Genomic DNA, 22,216 nt, shown 5'->3' with positions numbered 1-22,216 from the left:
TGGAACACGGTAGGAAGGGCACCGCTGATAGAAAGAGATTTCTGTAGAGCCATGGGAAAGCAGTTCTGTTGACACCTCATTTTTCTGTCTATAAGATGCACAAGTGACAAACAGGACATGTTGTTTTAACACCAGACGATGAAGCGCCCCACTTTCCCCTGCTCGCCAGCGAGGACACCGGCAGATTCTTTTCGCAGGTTCTAGTGACGCCCCTCCCCCACCTCGAGCTCACAGGCCTCGCAGAAACAAGCTTTCCCTTCGGTCCCTGGTTCCAAGCCAGAGAGGGATACGAGATCCCTGTTCCAATGAGAAACGGTGGCTCTAAATCCATCCCATCAACACTGAGCAGCCACTTGCAGCATCAGCCACAAAGACTGGCTTGGTGTGGGTCCTGCAAGGAGACTGAAACTGCAGCCCGGCTCCCGGTAAATTAACGTCACGAGGTCACAGTCCAGGAGGGCCAAGGCCACAGCTGTCTTGTTCACGGGCAGCATCTTTGCTCCCGCTGAGATTAACGTTAGCCAAGGTCATTAGAGGCTGACCTCAGCCCGAGCTATCACCTGTGATGTAAACTTGACATTTGGAAGGGCCACGGGGCATGCACCTCGAGGCCTGACCTCTGCCCCGTGGCCTCGACTGCAGCCACCCCTCAGCGGCAGGTGGGTGGACACCCAACTCGCTCTCACCGCACATGTCTTGTGCTCCTTGCAGGTGTAGAGGCTGCAAGTCAAGCAGGGCCTGGCTCCCCCAGCCGTCCACCATGGTGGTGGCACACCCCACTGCCACCGCCACCACCACGCCCACTGCCACCGTCACGGCCACCGTCGTGATGACCACAGCCACCATGGACCTGCGGGACTGGCTTTTCCTCTGCTATGGGCTCATCGCTTTCCTGACGGAGGTCATCGACAGCACCACGTGCCCCTCCGTGTGCCGCTGCGACAACGGCTTCATCTACTGCAACGACCGGGGGCTCACCTCCATCCCCGCCGACATCCCTGACGACGCCACCACCCTCTACCTGCAGAACAACCAGATCAACAATGCCGGCATCCCCCAGGACCTCAAGACCAAGGTCAACGTGCAGGTCATCTACCTATACGAGAACGACCTGGATGAGTTCCCTGTGAACCTGCCCCGTTCCCTGCGGGAGCTGCACCTGCAGGACAACAACGTGCGCACCATCGCCCGGGACTCGCTGGCCCGCATCCCGTTGCTGGAGAAGCTGCACCTGGATGACAACTCCGTGTCCACCGTCAGCATAGAGGAGGACGCCTTCGCCGACAGCAAGCAGCTCAAGCTGCTCTTCCTGAGCCGGAACCACCTGAGCAGCATCCCCTCGGGGCTGCCCCGCACGCTGGAGGAGCTGCGGCTGGATGACAACCGTATCTCCACCATCCCGCTGCACGCCTTCAAGGGCCTCAGCAGCCTGCGGCGCCTGGTGCTAGACGGCAACCTGCTGGCCAACCAGCGCATCGCCGACGACACCTTCAGCCGCCTGCAGAACCTGACCGAGCTCTCGCTGGTGCGCAACTCGCTGGCTGCCCCACCCCTCAACCTGCCCAGTGCCCGCCTGCAGAAGCTCTACCTGCAGGACAACGCCATCAGCCATGTGCCCTACAACACGCTGGCCAAGATGCGTGAGCTGGAACGCCTGGACCTGTCCAACAACAACCTGACCACGCTGCCCCGCGGCCTGTTCGATGACCTGCAGAACCTGGCCCAGCTGCTGCTCCGGAACAACCCCTGGTTCTGCGGCTGTAACCTCCTGTGGCTGCGGGACTGGGTGAAGGCACGGGCGGCCGTGGTCAACGTGCGAGGCCTCATGTGCCAGGGCCCCGAGAAGGTCCGGGGCATGGCCATCAAGGACATCACCAGCGAGATGGACGAATGTTTCGAGGCGGGGGTGCAGGCCGGAGCGGCCAACGCCGCCGCCAAGACCACGGCCAGTGACCACACCTCTGCCACCACGCCCCAGGGCTCACTCTTCACCCTCAAGGCTAAGAGGCCGGGGCTGCGCCTCCCTGACTCCAGCCTCGACTACCCCATGGCCACGGGCGATAGTGCCAAGACCCTGGTCATCCACGTGAAGCCCCTGACGGCCGACTCCATCCGCATCACGTGGAAGGCCACGCTCCCCGCCTCCTCCTTCCGGCTCAGCTGGCTGCGCCTGGGCCACAGCCCAGCCGTGGGCTCCATCACGGAGACTCTGGTGCAGGGGGACAAGACAGAGTACCTGCTGACGGCCCTGGAGCCCAAGTCCACCTATATCATCTGCATGGTCACCATGGAGACCGGCAACACCTATGTGGCCGACGAGACGCCTGTGTGTGCCAAGGCGGAGACGGCCGACAGCTACGGCCCCACCACCACATTCAACCAGGAGCAGAACGCCGACCCCATGGCGGGCCTGCCTGTGGCGGGCATCATCGGTGGCGCCGTGGCCCTCGTCTTCCTCTTCCTGGTCCTGGGGGCCATCTGCTGCTACGTGCACCGGGCCAGCGAGCTGCTGACCCGCGAGCGGGCCTACAACCGTGGCACCCGGAAAAAGGACGACTATCTGGAGTCGGGGACCAAGAAGGATAACTCCATCCTGGAAATCCACGGCCCCGGGCTGCAGATGCTGCCCGTCAACCCTTACCACAGCAAGGACGAGTACGTGCTCCACACCATCTTCCCCTCCAACGGCAGCAGCCTCTGCAAGGGCACGCACACCATCGGCTACGGCGCCACACGGGGCTACCGGGACGGCGGCATCCCTGACATAGACTACTCCTACACATGATGCCAGCACCCGGCACCTGCCTCCTCCTGGTGTGGCGACTGTGTGGCTTTGACCAGCCTGCTGCCATCTGACAGAACAAGGAAAAGAAATTCCATGATGACTTTCCCATCAGAAAGCAGAGTTTGGGGAGGGTTGACAATTTCGTAGAACACAACAGTGAAAAAAATAATTTTTTTTAAAGAATAGAAGGCAGGAGGGGGATTTGACATTGATGAAGACATAATTTATACCAAATTATGCCAGGTGGGGAGGAAAAGACTAAAAATAATATCGCAGGAAGGGTTGGGTTGGGGCTTTTATTTTTCCTGAACTGGAAAGATACTACCCGTGCTCCGTCTGTGTATGCCTCATGCTCTGTGCAGGGCCGTCACAAAGGAACCATTAGAAAAGCAGCCAACACGCGCAGCCCCCATGCAGCTCTCGCTGCCGGCTGCTCACTGGCGACGACACGATGGAAGGTCCTCAGGCTCCTCACAAAGGAGAGGGGAAGAAAAGATGTTTTGCTGTGGAGATATTGTCCTGGTTCTTTCCATGCCATTTCCCTCACAGATTTGCAGAAATAGCGCGTCTTTCACTGCATTCTTTGAACGACGATGTAGCTGATTAAAAAACAAACTTTCTTTTTCCTATACTGAAGCCCTCCTCAATTCCATGCACCATAGTCCAGGAAGCACCAGGGAAGCTGTGGCTGTTCCAGCGCTTGGAGGTGCATCTATCTACCTGTTTATCTTTATGTCGTGTATCTATCTACAGATGGGTAGATAGAGCCACATATACAGTCCTTACAGTACTTCTTGGGTCAGTTCGTACAATTTCTTGAGACAATAGAGTCACGAAAATGTTGCTTTCTCCTAGAAATCATTGAGTAAGTAGACAAAGTGTGTTGGGGATGGGAGTGGGGTGGGGGATAATGCTGTTCCTAAAGGCGGAGGCGTGTCTGTCCTGGCTGGGTGGCTGGGAGACCCTGGGCAAGGGGTGTTTTCAGTTCAGTCAGTCCTATCTCAGGTTGGCCAGAGCTGGGCCAAGCTCCTTTCTGATACAGAGAAGAGCTTTCTTTGACTTCCAGTGTCCTCACCTCTCTCCCCCTACACCCCCACAAATGCAATCACCTCAGCAGCTACTTCCTGAGCATTTACTCTGTGCAAAGTGCTTCCTCCAGAGACAGGTAATTGGTGCAGAGACTTTTTTTTTTTTTTTAATATCAGCTGATTAGACCTAATGGTTTCCATGGCTGCTCAAACAAAGCCCAGAAAAAGACATGAAAATTCTCAGAAAAGCCCTAGGAGACAGCACACCCCCCAACCCCAGAATGCAGAACACCACACTGTGCCCACCCCTGGGATGCCGCTCTGAAGAGGGAAGACCAGATCTCTCTAAAAATGCCAGCCTCCAAAAGGGTAGTGACTGGAGCCCTCAGAAGAGCTAAGATCTTTTTTTTCCTCCCTCTGGAATCAATGTTGCCATCGTTTATCAACTGACAGTGCTGTTTGGTGAGCCATGAGATTAAAAGGATGATGAAATAATGACAGCAAATCTGGAAAGAAGAGAGGAGTGGTGCCTGGGGTTCTGATATCTCCCACATTCCAGCACTCGGGGAACTCGGGTCACCGTCTGTCAAGGTGCCAGTTGTCCTGCGCCCAGGAAGGGCGATGTCAAAGGAGAGACGCTGTTCTGAGGGCAGGGAGGATGAGAAGGGGTCCAGCTCCTGGCCGTGGTGTTTTCAGAAGGCCTTGCCTGCTTTGACAAAAGCCAAAGAAAGGAAGAGAAAGATGAACAGCAGTCACAGGGCTGCTGTGACAGGCCCGGGGTCCAGCCATTTGCTGGACCTGAAAAGATGCTGCTGGCCCCTCAGTGAAGAGGCTGGGCTTGAAAGAAATGGACACAACAACTGCGTGAGCGAGGTGGAGAAGAGGCGCGGCTCTCATTGCCAGGCTGGATGGATGGTCTCACCAAGGGGGGAACCCCAATCCCCAGCTCCAGGGAGAGGCCGAGGGTCATGGACACATTTCATTCTAGACTCAAGCTTTTTCCCTTTTCCCACCTGAAGCATTTTCTCATACAATGAGGTCAGGAGAGAAATGTTTCCAAGGCTGGGACCATGTTCCCAAGGCTGGGACTGTGTAAAGGTCACATCCGTGTAAAGTTCGCCCTCCCTTTGGCACCCCCCAGACACAGGCGCATCCCCCGCGGCCCAGGCAGGAGCAGAGGGGCCTCACTAGCAGCCTCCAGGAGGACAGGGTGCACGAGGGTGTGGGGCACTGGCTGGGGGTCAGAAGTTCAAGGTCTCTGCTGGTTCTGAAATGCAGTTTCCTTCCCAAGGCACCACCCCTGTCTTTGGCCAGTGTTCCAGGAAAATCGGTCCCAGCCTCCCCACTTCCAACCCCCAACCCCTGCTGCCAACATGCTTGGTCCCCTGCTCTCACTCTTCATCCTCCTTTCTCTTCTCCCGGAGCCAGGCAGGAGGTCAGATCATCCCCTTAGAGGCTAAGAAGGCATTTGGGGAACAGCAGGTGGCCCTATACAGGGAGGGCTACAGGGGAGACCTTGCAGCTCTGAGAGCCTGCCTGTGCCAGCAGCGCCCTCCAGGCCAGGCCTGGGTGATGAACTTTCCTGCCCCGTAGCACAAAGCAGGCCCAGGCCTGCCTGGGCCTGAGGACACATCAGTCTCCTGCTCCCGCCTCTTGTACTAATGGGGCTTGGGCCCCAACTCACACCAGGGGGAAACCTGGCCCTGCCTGCCTTGCCGCAGGCATCCTCCTGCTAGCGTAGGTGCTGAAGATAGTGGAGACTCAGCCCAGCCAGGGTCCGGGGGCCCCCCTCTCATCTTTTCTGCCCTCAGCATCCCAACATCTTTCCAGCATCCTTTCTAAGAACAAGCTTCCAACTGTCTGCTGTCTCACGGCCCCCAAGCCAGGGATGGGGCCTGAAGCTAGGTCCGCTCTGAAACCCCATCCCTTCCTGGTCCAGCCCCTCTGAGCCAGCCATGCAACATAATGAGAGAGGATGTTCCAGGGCACCCAGCCTCCTCCACCCGCTAGAAGCACGTGAGGACACAGGGCTTGGGCCACCACTTCTGTCTAGAATCTCCCTCCTGTGGGCGGCCGACCTGACCCTTGCGGCCTCTAACTAGCCAGAACAACCTCATTGACCTCAGCGTTGATGAGTGTATTTTGTGGCATTTAAGGCAGGTTTCAAGTTAAAAAAAAAAAATCCTGACACTTCTTTGGTTAAGTGGTTTACCCTTTGTGGTAATTAGATGCAGTGATTGGAATCTCTTTTCTATTACATGGCAATTTTCCTTTAAATTTCCCCTGAAAAAAAAAAAAAAGGAAAGAAGGCAGCAGGGCCAGGCGAGCCATTTGCATTTTGCGAATGAGGCCTCTTGTAAGCTCAGCTCAGGCGTGGGGCCCAACGTATGGAATGCTTAAGAGATTACTAAGAATAAAATCTATTAATTAGTCATACTCAATTCCGCAGACATGATGTGCATCAAAAGCTTCTTTTCTTCCCTTTTCTCCTTCCCTCTTCCTGCGGCCTCCCACAGAAGCCTCCATCTTCTCTAAATTGGCTCCTGCTTCCTGGACCACCTCCCGTTAACATGGCGGCTGCGTGGCCGACTAGGGGGCCTCTGGGGTTTGGGGGTAGGAGCTGGGTCACCGGCTCCCTCCCGCTCTGGGTGACGCTGGCAGGGGAGGTGACAGTGGCTGGGGGACCCAGGCTTCCCCACCCGAAGTCCGAAGCTTACGCCTGCCTGTGCCTCTTCCTTCCTCAATGGGCACTGGGCCTCCTCTCCCCTCCCCTAGGGGTCCAGGGAAGCCCACCAGCCCCAGCAAGGAGTAGAGTAAGAAAGGTCAGGGAGAGCTTCCAGGGAGATGCAGGGAAAGCAGGTTTTGCGAATCCACAGCGTCTGCCTCTGTTTCCCCTTCTGTAATGTAGGGGTGGGCTGAGGCCGGGTCTAGCTTCACCCAGAAAATATGGGGGCTCCAGAAGCCCAATGGGGGCTCCCCCACCATCTGCTGACTCTGGAAGGTTCTGGTTGGCCCAAGGCAGGTGACGGAGGCCCAGAGTGACAGGGACAGGGCAGGTGAGGGATCCTGGGGAGCTGAGGGAGCTGACTGGGCAAGGTGCCAGGGCTGCATCTGAGCATCCCTCCTTCACGCCCTCAGAGCTGTGGAGTAAGAGGAGGACACCGCCACCCCCGCCAATGGCAGCTCAAGTCCCAAAGCCAGCCCACTCCAGAAATCTGCTTCCAGCTGAACGTGCCAGGGAGGACGGGGCTTCTGAGCCTCGCACTTATGAAAAATACAACAAGGAAAATTGGATGCGGCAGACAGGGAGCAACGGAGCTGGGAAGGCAACCAGGAGGGAGCTGGGGCATCCGGAAGGAGGGGCCTCGGGGCGCATGGCAGCCTGAGCCCCAAGGGCCAGACCACACTCGCAGGGCCACGGCTCAGGCGGGGTCAGCTGGGGGTGTCCCCTGCGCCCATGTCCCCCATCACTCAGATCAGTGCAGGTGACAGGCAGCGGATGCCTGGCTCTGGATCTGCGCCAGGGTGAATGCTAACAAGCAATTCACAGCCCTGCACAGGCCTTCTAGAATGCAGACAGAGGAGGCATCTTTTTTCTTAAGGAGGGATAAAAAGGCTCAAAAATGAAAATCATTACCGTTTACAAGCAAGCGAGCCTGCTAAATTGATTAGGAGAGATTGAACTCCTGGAGGTGAAGGGAAAGGGGGATTTTTCGCATTTTTTGAACCTGTCCCCAGTGGCCAAAGGCAAAGCAGGGATTTTTCTGGGCCTGGCTGGTGGGGAGCTGGGGTCTCTGAAGGCTGACACCACGCGTGCCCCAGCGCTGGCTCCGGATATGCTGGTTGGACAGAGCCTGGGCTCGAGCTCAGGGTGGGGCGGGTGGGGAAGCAGTTCTGCCTCCATCGAGTGCCGTGCGCAGCCCCTGGGACGAGGTGGGGGGGCTATGTGGCCCACACAGGTCACTCAGAAGCTGCCCTGGCCCGCAGGCAGAGGCCCTGGCCCGCAGGCAGAGTCTCTCCCCTGCCCTCCAGATTCCATCTGCCTTCGGGGTGAAGAGCTAGGGGAAGTGGCCGGGCTAGTCCCTTCGTGAGCAGGACTCTCAAGCCACGAGTCCTTCTGCTTCCTTTCTGTTCCAGGGTGGGTCTGTCTCTGATCCATTCCCTGCAGCCAGTGAAAGGGAAATGGGGCCAACGGTAAAGGGAAAACTGAAGTCAAGGAAGAGAAATCTGGCCCAGCAAAAAGAATCAGGCAGTGAGCTCTTTGTCACTGGCCGCATTCAAGCACTTGATGGGGAGGTGGCAGATGTTAAGCCAACGCCTGGTTCTTTGAGGAGAAGATCCTGGTTCCCACTCTCATTTTACCATCCCTGAGGACCCTTTAAGAAAGATATCGAGAGACTGCTCAAAACGACCAGTGTCCCCTGAAAATAGCAGGTCAGGGCCATCTCACAGCCAGGCCACCCAGCCCCGTCAAAGAGTCGCTTTTGCCACCAGACAGCCTGCAAAATCCCCATCCTCAGTGTCTAAGAGGCGCCGGGAGAGGAAGTTCAGACACGCACCGCCCCATCTACGAGTCTGGACAGGCAGGGAGCGCAGAGGGTGACCCACCATCTGCGCTGGCTCTCTTGGGGCCGCTAGGGGGCCGCCTCCCAGGCACTGCCGCTCCCCGTCCCAGGCTGCCTCCTGGCCATCCTCGGTGCCAGGACTCGCACCCCCCTGAGCTCCCACCACCATCCCACTAGCTGTTCTCCCAACAGCATGCTCACAGCTGCCGGCTTAATACACCCGTCCCAGCCAGTGTGACGGCTGCCTGGGGCACTTTTCACTCTACATTTTTAAGCATTTACCATTTCTCTTGAAATGTTCCAAGTAGTTGCCTGAAATATCCACATTCGCTTCTTTAAAAACACTCAGGAAGCTTCCCTTGCCTCTTGATTCTCTCTCCCTTTACTTCCTCCCTCCCTTTGCTTTTTTTTTTTTTTTTTTTTTTTTTTTTTGGCGGTACGCGGGCCTCTCACTGATGTGGCCTCTCCCGTCGCGGAGCACAGGCTCCGGACGCGCAGGCTCAGCGGCCATGGCTCACGGGCCCAGCCGCTCCGCAGCATGTGGGATCTTCCCGGACCAGGGCACGAACCCGTATCCCCTGCATCGGCCGGCAGACTCTCAACCACTGCGCCACCAGGGAAGCCCTCCCTTTGCATTTTTAACCCAATGTTTTTCTCTAGTTTCGGAAATTCTATTATCACTGGGGTCAGGCCCATTTTTCTCACATTAATATGATTTCCAGGATTGCCCAAGACCCCGCCCCACCTCCCATGCTGCAGGGGCAAAGCCCACCTTTCCCCACGTCTCCCCTGGGGACACCATGCCCGGGCAGATCTTCAGCCGCTGGGTGGGCAGCTGCTGCCTTGCTCCCCGCTGGAGAGGCTGGCAGGCCAGGGGCTTCTGACACCACTGCCACTGCCCCTCCCACTGTGCTGACGGCACAGGGGGTCCTGTGGGGGGCTGACCCGGCCCCCACTTCCTGGCAAAGCCAGTCCCTGAGGCACTGTGGCCATCGGAGCCACCACGGTGCCATGGCCCCTGTCCTTCCCACTCCCACCCACGCCACCCCCCACCTGAAGGCCCAAAAGTCCAAGCCCAGAGGGTCCTTGCAGGAACGTCTTTCCTGTCACCGCCCCTAAATCTCTTTTACAGCAGTCAGGGTTGACGGCCGCTCGCTCAGGCGAGATGCCAGGTCCCTGCGCTCCTCCGCGCTGGGTCACTGAGGCCCAGCACAGCGCGGTGCACACAGGGGTGTCACTCATCTCTTCCTCCCTCCTCTCTTGTCCCTGGGGCTCAGTGCAAAGGGCCCAGGCGGGTGTGTTGGCAGCGGCCTTCCTCTCATCCTGCACCCACACCGCTGGCAGCCTGGCCCCAGGAGGGACTCCTTCTCCCTGAAGCATCTCACTCCACCCTCCCTCAGACCCGCGATCACCAGCTGTGAGCCTGATGGGGAAATCCAGCCGCTTGGGGAGATCTGGCCGCCACCCGGGGTGACCCGGTTCCCCCTCTCCGAGCCAAGCCTCAGGTGGGTGACGAGGGGGGCAGAGAACTGGGTGTCCCACCCCCCCGTGTCTGATGCTTCTGTCGAGAGTCCCCGCACCCGAGCCGCCCACCTGGAGGAACTAACCAGGCTTTCTCCTCAAGACGGAGGAAAACAAATGGAACACGAGCCAACGATCAAAGCCACAGCAGACACGGGACTGCCACGTGCTCATCTCCCAGGAGCCAATGTCCAGGGCACCTCTCACCTGCCCTGTGCAAAGGACATGCTTGCAGAGGGTCCCAGAAACCACCCACCTCTGGCTGGTCCCGCTTTCAAAAGGTTCTGCGTACCCAGGAGGAAGACACACACAAAACTCTGAAACTGGCTTAGATATTTTTACCCGACCCAGAACACCACCTGCCTGCAGGCCAGCGGCCTCAGCTGAGATGCCCACCTGGCATTCAGCTCCTGAAGAGATGCTGAGAGCCGTGGGGAGGAAGCAGAAGCGCCCGGTGTTTAGAGGTTTGTCATCTGAGAGGGAGAGAAGCGGGGAGATGGGGTTGAAGGTTGGGGACAGCTGCAGGGCTGCGAGCCAGAGAGACAGTGCAGTTGTGCAATTCTGCTGGCTGGAGCGGACACCCCCTAATTATGAATGTCACAAGGCGGATGTGAACGGAGAGGCAAAGGAGAAAAGTAAACTAGAAGAAACCCCATGCGTAAGCCCTGCGGAGCAAATGTCTTTAACAGCCACCAACAGCAATTCCCCTTCCCAGTGTTCAAAGGTTACTGTATCTGGTGAGGTGTGGAGTGCTAAAGCGCTCGCTCGGGGGCTACCCAGCGCTGTACACAGCAGAGTCCATCCCTGGAGCCTGGGGAGGAAGAGCGCAGGGAGGGGTCCTGAGCCAGACCCTGGTGAATGGAGGGTCCGTTGCAGAAGGTGGATGCCTGGCCAGCCAATGGCATGGGGAGGACGGGGCTGTGAACAAGGTCCCTTCTGTCAACGGAGGGACCCCTGCTAGGGGCACCCCTGGCTTTCCTTGAGCCCCTGCCCTTTCCTACCTGCAGAATCAGCCCAGTGGGGCCATCTGGCCACCCGCTCCTTGGCTTCTTCCTTTTTCTCTGAAGGGCAAAGCAACCTCGGGGGTCTGAGTGATGGGACCAGTCCCGCTGCTGCCTGCTGCCATCTGGCACCTGGCTGGTTGACTTGGCCTGGCCCCAGGCCCACCCGCTTCCCTCCCAACCTCACCACCAGACACACAAACACCCACCACGACAGCAACACAAACCAAAGTGCACTGCGAACTGCCCTTGGGCCTCCTTCTTGTAGGTGCCTTGAAACTTCAGTGTTGAGATGAATGTGATGAACTATTTGGTCCTATTTTCTGTTTGTCTGTTTTCATATAAAATGTCCAAGTCCACTTTCCTTGTCCTTTCTTGAAATAAATAGAAAGATTTAACTTTTACAGTCCTCTCAGCTGCTGACTCTCAGCTCGCGGCCCAGCGTGCCAGGGGCCGGTGTCTGTCACCCACGTGGTCTTGGCTGCCCACACCCCCTCCCCAGGCTCCGCCCCGAGGGTCAGCCCCGCTGTCAGGGTCCACTGGAATAGAGGTGGTGGCTGGGAGGGATGGAAGCTCTGGGTTAGTATATTCCCTGGGCACCATGGGAACCAAGATAATGATTCTGCTGCAGGATGGAGAAGGGACCTCTGGCCCCATCCCATGGGCCCTGGGGAAGGCGACTGCCAGCTAAAGGCAGACTCCAAGAGGGTTTCCACGAGGAGATGTATTAATCGGAGCCATGGATTATCTCATAAGAGGCTCCGGCAACCATGTGGGCGCCCAGATAAGACTGGCACCATACGGATGCTGGGGACACGGCTCTTCCTCCGCTTGCCTGGGTCCCGCCACCTCTGACACCCCTCATCCCCTAGATGCGCCCACCACATTCACAGCTCTCCAGGCCTAGCCTGATATCTCACACTCCAAAGAGGGGGAAAAGGAAAAAAATTGTTTTCTGTGAGAACAATAGCAGTTTCTGCCAGATTTAACATATAAAATAAGAGCTCATTACTTCTGCCTTAGCTCTGATTCCACATCTGGATACGGGTGAATGAGCTTCTCCTTACATGCCAAGGAAGCAAAGTTATTTCTGGATGTGCCTTGGTGGGAGGTGGCCTGGCTGGGGTGACACAGGGTGCTCTGACCCCACAGGTGTCCCTCGCCCCCGCATCCTCTTCTCTTGGTCCTCACTGCCGGCCCCCTGGAGGCAGGAGCAGCCCAGAGATCATTCTAAAGGGCGGCTCGCCACGTAGGCTTCGGGGAAAAGACCGAGTCTGTTTCCCCAAACTCTTCCTAGGGCCCAGCGCACAGTAGGTGCTCGGGAGGGCTGCCTGCTCTTCCTCACCTGACACTCACCTTTCTAGAACCTGATCAGCCAGCCAATCAGTGGATATTTACTGAGGGCCTACTATGTGCTGGGGCTGGGGCTGGGGCTGGGGCACCCTTCCAGCCTCATGGAGGGGGAGGGAAGGATGCTCATGGACGAGATCAGGGTGGGGAGGCTCTCTGGGAGCCAGGTCTCCACTGAGGGTGTTTCCTCAGATGAGAAGGACTTGGAGAGCAAGGGAGAGGGCCTGCCAGAAGCTCTGAGGCAGGGGGCACGAAGGCGAGTCCGATTCTGTCCCCCTCTGGAAGACTCTGCTTCCCCCATAAGCACAGGACCCATCTGCTGGCCACACCCATCTGCTGGCCACACCTCTGGTTCACTCCCCAAGCAGGCCCTGCCTGGCCAAGCGGGCTCTGGGTCTGTGCTGACTTCTCCACCGGGTGCCCGTGAGGGCCCTTGAAGATTCAACTCAGGCATTGTCTCTGGACAGGCTGCCCTCTCCGGGCCACACCGGCTGGTTCTCACCTGGACAGGTAACTGGTTCCAGCACCTCGCTCACTAGGGGCCCCTGGCCAGCAGGTCTTGCCTTCCACCCCTTCAGATCCCAGAGGGCACCGGCCTGGCATGCAGGAGGCACCGGAAACGTGAATGGAGGGAGGGAGTCAATAAACACCAGCAAATCAATCAACCAACAGATCAATCTATCAATGCTGGGCCCAAGGAGGACGACTTTCCAAGAGCAGCAGCCCTGGCGTCCCTGTTGCAAGGCAGTCTCTACTTCTCCTCCCACCCCTCCAGGCAGGGGGAGCCTCGGACGGGGCTGACCCAGCTCGCCTGACCCTCCACACACTGGCAGCAGCACCACAGACCAGGTGCCCCGGCCACTCTCTTCAAGCCGGAGCAGGGGGGCTGGCTTCCCAGACTGTGTTCCTGAGCCCCTAGAACGAACAGAAGCTCTGCCCAGGAAGGGCTCATGGTCACACGCATTTGGGAACCACTGGATTAACGCCTGTCCTGGGGGCTCCTCGGGCAGGGCCTCGGAGTCCCTCAGAACTGGGTGAGACCCACAGGCTCCACCATCCACTCCCTGTGCTCTGTAAAGCGTACGCATGATGACAGCTCACTGCTCCCATTTTTCCCACCACGACAGCACCGACGCTGCTGATGTGTGCCGGGGCCTCCGTGAGAACGCTGCTTTCCCCCCCACTTGTCCGGGAGTGCAGGCCCCATCCCTGGCGCCCCCGGGGTTTACCCAGCATCCCTGGCCCCCAGGTACAGGTGCTGAGCTGGCAGGCACTTCTCCCAAGGAGGCAACAGCCAAGTGCCCCCAGGTCTGCACAGAGGAGAGACGTCGGAACAGGGCCTGTTCTCCAAGCCACCGCGACCACACCCAAGGTCTGCGGCCTGCTCCCGAAACCTGCTAGACGGGCTCTCAGGCTGACCCGAGCTTTCGGCTTCTGGACAACAGGGCTGGGGATGGGGGTTTTAATAAGTGGCCCGGGGGGCTGGAGGCCCAGACAGGGTTGGGCCCCACAGGAGGAAATCACCAGGAACCACGGGGGAGGTTCCAGGACCTGTATTTCAGGTCAATGGAAAGAAGACCCTCCAAACATAACTGACCCTTTCTGAAGAGGAGGAGGCGGTCTGAGCTGTAGTGAGGCCCAGCCTCACAGGAGGGCAAGCAGAGCTGGCCGGCCCCTCAAGGGGGTGCAAGTTCTGGGTGGTGGAGGCAACAGGCTGACAATGAAGAGCCCCTGTCTCCCTAGCATGTCTTCAGATGGACCCTGGGGGACAGGGTGGTCTCCCCACAAACCCGGGACTCCTCCTGCTGCAGCCTCCACTCCAGCCAAGCAGTTTCCAGCCCTTTCCTTCCCAAAGAAATCTCAGGACCCACATATTGCTGAGGTTACGGATATGTATGGGGCAAGTCCCCTGAACAGCTGCTCAGCAGACAAGCGGCACCCCAAAGTCCAGCGCCCCTGCTTCATGTGTCCAACTCCTGCTGTTCCGTCAGGCTCAGGACTAAAAGTTCCAGTTCAAGTGGGATGATGAGTGGGTGGCCGCCATCCCCGTCCCTGGACGCTGCTCTTACCTGGCTACCACCAGGTTCCAGAAGCTTCCCTCCTCCTGCCCCCACTTCCTAAGAGGGGTCCCTGCCCTCATCAAGCATCCTGAAGAAGTGACCAAACCCGGGAAGGGTCTAACACCCCAAATCCCACCCCACACCCAAATTCCGAGGCCAGTTCTTAACACCCTGCATACAAAGCCCTGGTCGGATCTGAGGTCCCCGCCAGTCCCAAAATGCTGCCTCAGACGGGCTGGGTGGGGACTTCCCTGGTGGCGCTCCCAATGCTGGGGGCCAGGATTCGATCCCTGGTTGGGAAACTAGATCCCACAGGCATGCCGCAACTAAGAGTTTGCATGCCACAACTAAGGAGCTGGCGAGCTACAACTAAGGAGCCTGACTGACACAACTAAGACCCAGTGCAACCAAATAAATTAAAAAAAAAAGAAGGGCTGGGTGAAGCTTGCTCATCACTCTCAGGCGCCCCCAGCCCACCTGCTGGATGCCTCCCCTCCCCTCCTCCACACCCCTCGGCCTCCTGTCAGCACCTGCTTCTGCACGGCCTGCCACACCCAGGTCCGGTACCGGCACCTCCAAGGGACCCTCTCCTCCCGAGGCAGAGGAAGCTAACGGACAGCACAAGTGAAAAGCCGGCACTCCCCCCTCGGAGACTTACAGAGGAAGTGAAATCTTATTTGCACTGCTGCCAAGCCTGGGACGCGATGAAATGATACCTCGGGGAGAGACCAGCCGGCTCCCTGTGGAAGCCGCGGCATCGGAGCTGGACTTATTAAAAGCCACAGTGGCCACATTTCAACCTGTTTCAGGTGTTAAGTAATTTGCTGCCACCCAGAATTCAGTGGCAGGTTTTTATCATTTTTATTTCCGTGATGCAAGCCCAATGTCCCTGCACAGGGAACTGCGGGTCTAAATGCTCCCTGCACCCCCAGTACTGCGATGAAAATGGGGGAGCAGGGGCCTGGGAGGGGGTGAGGGTGGAGGCTGGCGTGGAAGCAGATGCCCCAATTCTCTCCCGGGTTACACCAGGCTTGGCTCAGCGTGACAAGGAGGACCGGCTCTAAGATACGCCCATGACCCCACATTTAGGGGCTCAGTGATCCCCCAAAGACCCTGCGGGTGTTTCCTGAAGGCAGCAATAGTGTAAGCTCTGTGAGAGCAGAGGCTACCTCTTTCAGGACCTGTCCACCAACCACACAATCAACAGCGCCACACTGCTTCTCACTGCTTTGCAGATCGTGCGGTGAGGGACCCGTGCCCTGACCTTCCACGGCCTTGACCCTCTTGGGGAATGCACAGCCGCACATTCACAGAAAGCCAGGGACGGGGAGCCGTGTGGTGTGGGGCCCACAGGGTCACAGGCCTCGAGCGCCTTCTCAGCAGTGCTGGGCGGAGGACTGTTTGTCGCCTGCTGGCTTTGGGGGGATTAAGCCTATTACTGAGGCTCCGGGGGCTTATCCGACACCATTTCTGAGGCCCCCTTTCTCCACCTGTTTTCAGATACTCCAGGAAGACCAAAGGGAATCTTCAAAGTCCAGGCTGAGCCAAAAGCAGAGATTCTTTAATTAGCTTTCTCTTGGATGGGGGCCCTGGCGAATGGATTAGTTGTGGTGGCCAGAGAAAGGGGCTGCAGCCCCTCAGAGCTGAGATTACAAGCCCGGGTGAAGGGCTGAGGGGCCGTCACCAGGGATGGTGGCTCCCCAGGGGCTGGCAGGTGGAACCTGTCACCAGGAAGACACAGGAGATGTGCTCTCAGTGAGGCCTTCGTCCCTGGGAAGCTGGCACGGAGAGACGCCTGGCATGGCCGGGCTGCGTGCCTGTGCCTCCTTCTCACGTGACGGCCCAGACCTGGAACTTCATAATTGGGGGGGATTTCCTAAAGGGGCACCCATCTGTGAGAGGCAAGGTAGTGCAGCCCGATGGTGCCAGGCACCAGACACCTGTCACTGCATTCCATCCTCACTCATCCCTGTTTTCAAGCAAGTAAACTGAGGCCCAGGACTAAGGCGCCTGCCCAAGGCCACGGGGACAGAGGTTAGTATGGGAGCTAGGTCCTGGCCAGTGAGACAGCCTGATTGGGGTCTGTGAACCCGAAGGGAAAGGCACAGGTACACCCCCACCAGAAATCGCTGCAGGGAAGTAAGCCTCCCCAGGCAGGCCTCCTCCAGGAAGCCTTCCCAGACCGGCCCACAGCACCTTGGACTCCCCTACTAGGCACTTACACCCTGTGCTGTACCCACTAGTCCCACTCTACACTGAGTGTCTTTCAGAGGCAGGGATTGGGCCTTCATCATTGCATACTCTCTGAATGGAGGAAGGAGGACTGTGTCCTCCTCAGTCTGGGGGCGTCCAGAAAGAGAAGGTGGGCAGGAGGCTGGGTCTTGGGAGTAGAAGGAGAGGGAGGACAGGGCCAGGAGAGGAGGCTGCCAGGCAACCCAGGAGCCGAGTTCCAGGCTGAGGTCTCCCCCAGGCCTGGGATCTCCTGCTGGCCGGCTTTGCCCAGGCAGGCACATGAGGGGCAGGACGATTCCAGGACTTGGAGACCCAGATTCCTCGGGACTGAAGCCCTTTGAAGTAGGACTTGTACTCTCCCCCTTGGGCTTCCGCATCAAAGGCAGCTCTGCTGTGGTCAAGCCACGCTAGGCTCTACAGATAAGGGCTGCCCTCTTGGGGCAGGCAGCAGAAGGCGACTGGGCTCCCGCAGGCAGCCACCACCCACCCCAGCCTCCCTCTGGCTTCCCTGCTCCCGGGGCAAGAAGTTGAGCCACCCCCAGGGCGCCACCTCAGGCCCCTGTCTGGGATGCTCCCCTGGGCACCCCCTTCCTGACCCTCCAGACAGGTCTGCCTCCAGGACCAAGTGCTGCAGGTGACCATGCCGCTCCCCTGGCTGCCTGGACCACATCTCCCTTGCTCGCCCTTGCAGCCTCAGCACCCAGCACCTGCTGAATGAATGAATGGCTGTGCTCTGGGGCATGTGGGAGGGATGCCTAACCCAGGGCAGGGCAGGTGCCTGGAGGAAATGACATCTAAGCCGGGGCCTGGCGCCTGACCAGAGTCAGCCAAGTGGAAGTGGGAGGAGAAGGTGCTCCAGGCAGCGGGGAGAGCCCAAGCGAAGGCCAGGAGGTGAGAGAGAACACGCAGTTATGAGACCCAAAATCATTTAGTTGGGCTGGAATGGGAGAGCGTAGGAGAGGGAACCAGAAACGGCAGGAGAGGTTCTGGGGCCGGACGATGAGGGTGAGCCAGTCACGATGCCTGGGGAGCCAAGGTCACTATTAGGGCAAGACCTTCCCGAAATCAAGGATGCCCTGGGGTGCTGGAAGAGGCCATGATATCAGCCAGGGCTGCCCAACTCTGGGGGCCCCCATTTCCATTGTGGCCTCTATGAATACCACCCCCCCCTCCCGTTGTGCAGTGCAGCCCAGGCACCAGCCATGAGGTTGCAGAGACAGCTGAAACCCAGAGGCACTGCCCAGCAGCAGGAAATGGCATCCACCCCACAAGAGGCCAGGCCCAGAAAGACCACAGCCAAGGAAGCGTGTGGATCCCTGGGGCCAGGGAGCTGAGGGTGGCAATGAGGCCAAACCCCCCAGGAGCACCCCCAGCGGCGGGCGTGGCAAACCAGGGGCCACAGAGGCAGCAGTGGCCCTGCGGAGACTCCCTGCGAGCAAGGAGGAGTTCTTCGTGTTTTCTGGGATAAAGCAAGCATTTCCAAGCACCTACTGTGTGCCGGCTGGTGCGAGCTGCAATGCAATGGTGAGCCCAGCAAAGGCCTGTTTCCAGCACCTCGCCTGTGCATATCAATACTTCCAGCCTCTGCCTCTTCTCCAGCCGTGGACAATGATGTCTCTTATTTCGATTAGGCTTTTTCTGATTGCTGGTGAAGTTCTGCGTCTTTTCACTTGTTTACTGGCCATTTGTTTTTCTCCAACCGGGAATTGCCTGTCCATATCTTTTGCCCACTTTTCTTATTGATTTGTAGGAGCACTTCGCGTATCAAGAGAGAAGTAGAGAAGCAGCCTTCGCCTGGGGCAGACCCTCAGGGCCTCCCTTGAGGGTCCTCAGGCCCAGGAAAGGGGGGAGGATTTGCGTGGGCTTCTGAATGCTCCCACTGCATCTCTACACCCTACCCAGCTCCCAGGGGGCCAACTCTGCTCAAAGATGAAGCATCTTCTGCAGGTGGGAGCCCCTGCCAGACCTGCATCTCAGCTGGCAAAACCCAGGCTTATTTTTTACTGCACTGAGAAGTCTACACTGCCAGCAGCTGGCAGGGTGCCCCGGATGGCACCTGAGGGGAGCCAGCTGGTATAGCTGGGCATCCAGGAAGAAGGGATGACCATCCCAGCCCAGTTCAGCGGGACCCAGCCGACAAAAGAGGCAAGTCCCAAAGCCTCAGGCTGACCCTCCCAACAGAATTCCAGGGCCCCCTCTGGTGCACACCATCCCTGCCCCCCTTCCAGCTATGACAGTCCCCCTTCCAGCTATGACAGTCCCCCTTCCAGCTATGACAGTGACCCAGGCGTGGAGGACACATGTGAGCCCTGCCCCTTCACCCTCAGCCATCTGACCTTTCAGGGCTAGAAGCAAACCTGTGGTTCATCCCCCTCCAGTGCTTTCCACATTTCAGCAGACAAACAGTGCAGGCCATAAAACTGCTTTCCAAAGCCTATAAAGGCAATAACACTTAGGGAGCCAGGAACAAAAAAACACAACCCTCCTTTCTCGGAGTAATGGCTGTCGAGAGTCCTCGTTGGGCCCTTTCAGTAGCTGGGGTGGCAGACGCGGGGACCAGCCCACAGAACTCCCTGCACCAAGTGGTAAAATGACCACTCAGCACATGTTCCGACAGGGCCACGGCAGCCAGGGAGGCTGCAAACTTCCCGCTTATCTTTTCTGACTACCCTGAGCCCAGCTGCACTGGCTCCCCAAAACCAGGGAGGGCTCACTGGCACCCTGTGACCACCCCTCTCCCACCCGCCACCTGGCAGAAGAGTCAGACTGCAGATTGCAGGCCACCTGGTGCCGGCCAAGGTCACCCCCCTGCTCTGCGCCATGCTTGGGTGAGCCTCCCGGGAGGACAAACAACACCGCCACAAAGGTGGTCACGATGACCTCTGCATGACAGAAGGGGGGGTTCCCTGACCTCCCCCAAGCTCTCCAAATACCCTCATCCTGGGCTGACACCATGCCCACTCACCAGACACCTAGAACTACGAGTGGTTGCCATGAGCCCACTGCCCCTCATTCATTCATTCACTCACTCATTCATTCAAAGGTGATTTGACGTAGGGGAAAGTACCCAGGATCTGGTTCAAGCTTCCGGACTGTCTGGAGACAAGTCACTTAATATCCCAGCACCACTGCTTCCCAACCTGAGAAGCGGGAATACTAAAAGGCAGCTCCCAGGTCATTGTTATGATGATTATCCTGGGCTCAGAGAACTGCTGGAAGAGGAGGGGACCAAGGTCTGGGTCTGTGGGGCAGGAGGCTGGGCCAGGTCTGAGGGCAAAGTGCCAGGGGCAGGCCTGCCAGCCAGAGGGGAGGGGGCCAGTCTGGAGACAGGGGGATAGTCAAAATGACCCCAACAGTCCCTTCCAGACAAGGATGAAACAGGGTCGGAGGACAGGGCATCCAGGCCCTAAAAATCCCACCCTCAGGGCAAATCCATTGTGCAGCCAACAGATCCACAGACAAGGGTAAGAGAGGGACCCCCTCCCCCTGGGGACTGTGGGGACCCCCTCAGAAGTCACTCCTTCCTCCTCCTTTTCCTCCAGGATCAAAGCACATCGCGACATGGAATTAGCCGCAAGCTCAGCCTCCGGCTTAACCACAAAGAGGTGGAGAGAAGTGAGTATCTTCTAACCAAGGACGCCCCCCACAAAGGGGCCCCCAGAGTCACTGTGGGAGCACGAGAGGTGGGGAGGTGGGGTGCCAGCCCATGGGAGCTTGGGGTGGGCTCCAAGGGCCTCTCCAGGCTGGCTGTGGGGCTGAGAGGCGGCATTTGCATGGAGAGCCTCTGTGGCTCTGGAATTTATGCAGCTGCCTGTGTGATTCCTAAGGCGAGACGAATCTCCAGGCCGCTTTTCTCAGCGGGAACAAGTCTTTTCTTCAAATTGATGGTGACACATTTTTAAACTCCGGTATTAAGGAGGGAAAGATTTTGCCGCCCCCCGCCCCGGGGCAACCCTTATTAGTCACTGGCTCATCTGAGCGAAATCCCAGTGGCGGACCCAGTGGGCCTGCACAAGGCAAGAGGCCCAGAGGCCAGGCCGCTGACAAGGCAATGGGCAGCGACAAAAGAGACGGCAGAGGGGCCTCCCACATCCGGAGCAAAGCACTTAGAGATGGCACTCTGGAGCAAGGGATGAAGCATCTGTAGGGGTAATAAAGAAGAGTTGGGGGCTTCCCTGGTGGCGCAGTGGTTGAGAGTCCGCCTGCCGATGCAGGGGACACGGGGTCGTGCCCCGGTCCGGGAAGATCCCACATGCCACAGAGCGGCTGGGCCCATGAGCCATGGCCGCTGAGCCTGCGCGTCCGGAGCCTGTGCTCCGCCATGGGAGAGGCCACAACAGTGAGTGGCCCGTGTACCACAAAAAAAAAAAAAAAAAAGTGTTGGTAAGGGTGACAGAGGGAGACAATGGAGGGAAAAGGGACAGAGTAGAAAGAGAAAGAGGCATTAAGCTGAAATATAAATGGATTTCCAAGCTTAGAGTTACAGAACCTAAAATCTTGTTTCCCTTTTTACTATGGCTGCCAGGAAGCTCAAAGCCACTTGTCATATTCAGTTGCAATAGACTTGTTCCAATGGCCTAGCTTTGAGGTGTCTTATGGGCAGGGCCAAGGTAAGTGTCAGGAGCCAAGCTGCCCAAGCAGCCACCAAGAGCATAACACACAAGGGCATGGTCCCTCAGTAGACCAGACACCAGCATCCCAAGGCAGGAGGTAGGGCTGAACAGACCCAGGAACCAGGCAAGAGGCCAGCAGGTCAGAAAGCACGTGCAAAGGGCATCCAGGCCAAAGGGTTCCAGGTGTGGCCAAGAGCACAGGGCACATTCTTATTGGATGCCCAGGTCAGCGTCCTCCTTGTGACTTGTTTCTTTTTATTCCTGTTTTAATCCTTCCCCGGTTTTCTTATATCTGTTTTTCAATGGAAACAGGTAGGTTAAACGTTTTTAAAAAATCAATTCCAGCTCAAACGCCCACTTGCTCAGTGGTAACAGTCGCCGTTTGTCGAGTTCCAGTGACTTGCCAGACATTTGCATGCATCTCCGTCCTCCAAGCCACCTCCGGAGGGGGCAGCACTCTCCCAGGTTTACAGACGAGAAAACCGAGGCTCAGAGGGGAGGTGTATCCTGGTCAAGGTCACAAGAGCTCCTAAGTGGCCACAGCAGCCCTGGCCCCTAACATGCCCCCACTCCCAGCCCCTGAGTCCCAGAGTCCAGCACCCTGTTCTACGCACCAGAGGGGGCTCCCATCTGCCTTGTTAGGAGGCAGATGAGGCTGAGTCAAGGTCAAGGCCGGGGAGGCCAAGAGGTGGTCAGGTGACCCACAGAATTCCATCAACAACACTCTGGTCCCCTCCCTGCCAAACCACAAAGCTTCAGCCACAACCTGCCCCACCTTTGCATGACCCATGAGCCTCACCAGAAAGTTCCCGCCAGCTGCCAAGCAGGCCTTAGCTCCTTTGACAAAGCTGTAAGGCTCCCGTCACAAATGTCAATTCTGGGCCATTTGCTTCGTAGATTTTAACGTTCCTGTTTCTCCTCAACACCCTCAGCAAGGTAGCTCTTGCTTTTCAAAAGGGATGTGGCGTTTGATGATGTTTAAACCTACGTGAAATACAGCCAGGCGGCAATAATAAAACAGGCTCGAGCCCTGCTGGTAGGGGGATGGCTGACAGCCCGGC

At 57.9% G+C, this 22,216-nt stretch overlaps 2 protein-coding genes across 4 annotated transcripts in view; one reads left to right on the top strand and one right to left on the bottom strand.

Annotated features, from left to right (window-relative positions):
- Window positions 1-11,298, top strand: part of FLRT1 (fibronectin leucine rich transmembrane protein 1) — an 84,254-nt gene extending 72,956 nt beyond the window's left edge. For both annotated transcript variants that reach the window (XM_067748607.1, XM_067748609.1), the window contains one exon: window positions 712-11,298. In XM_067748607.1, coding sequence (XP_067604708.1) covers window positions 761-2,785 — 2,025 coding nt within the window. In that variant the 5' untranslated portion in view covers window positions 712-760 and the 3' untranslated portion in view covers window positions 2,786-11,298. The remainder of the gene's footprint in view (window positions 1-711) is intronic.
- The window catches only part of MACROD1 (mono-ADP ribosylhydrolase 1), a 152,287-nt gene that overhangs the window by 108,072 nt on the left and 21,999 nt on the right, over window positions 1-22,216 (bottom strand). The gene's annotated exons all lie outside the window — the stretch shown is intronic.

This window comes from Pseudorca crassidens, chromosome 9 (genome assembly GCF_039906515.1).
Source record: "Pseudorca crassidens isolate mPseCra1 chromosome 9, mPseCra1.hap1, whole genome shotgun sequence".
Classification (NCBI taxonomy): domain Eukaryota; kingdom Metazoa; phylum Chordata; class Mammalia; order Artiodactyla; family Delphinidae; genus Pseudorca; species Pseudorca crassidens.
Note: the sequence above shows the minus strand (reverse complement) of the source record. Positions and strands in the feature narration are given on the sequence as shown.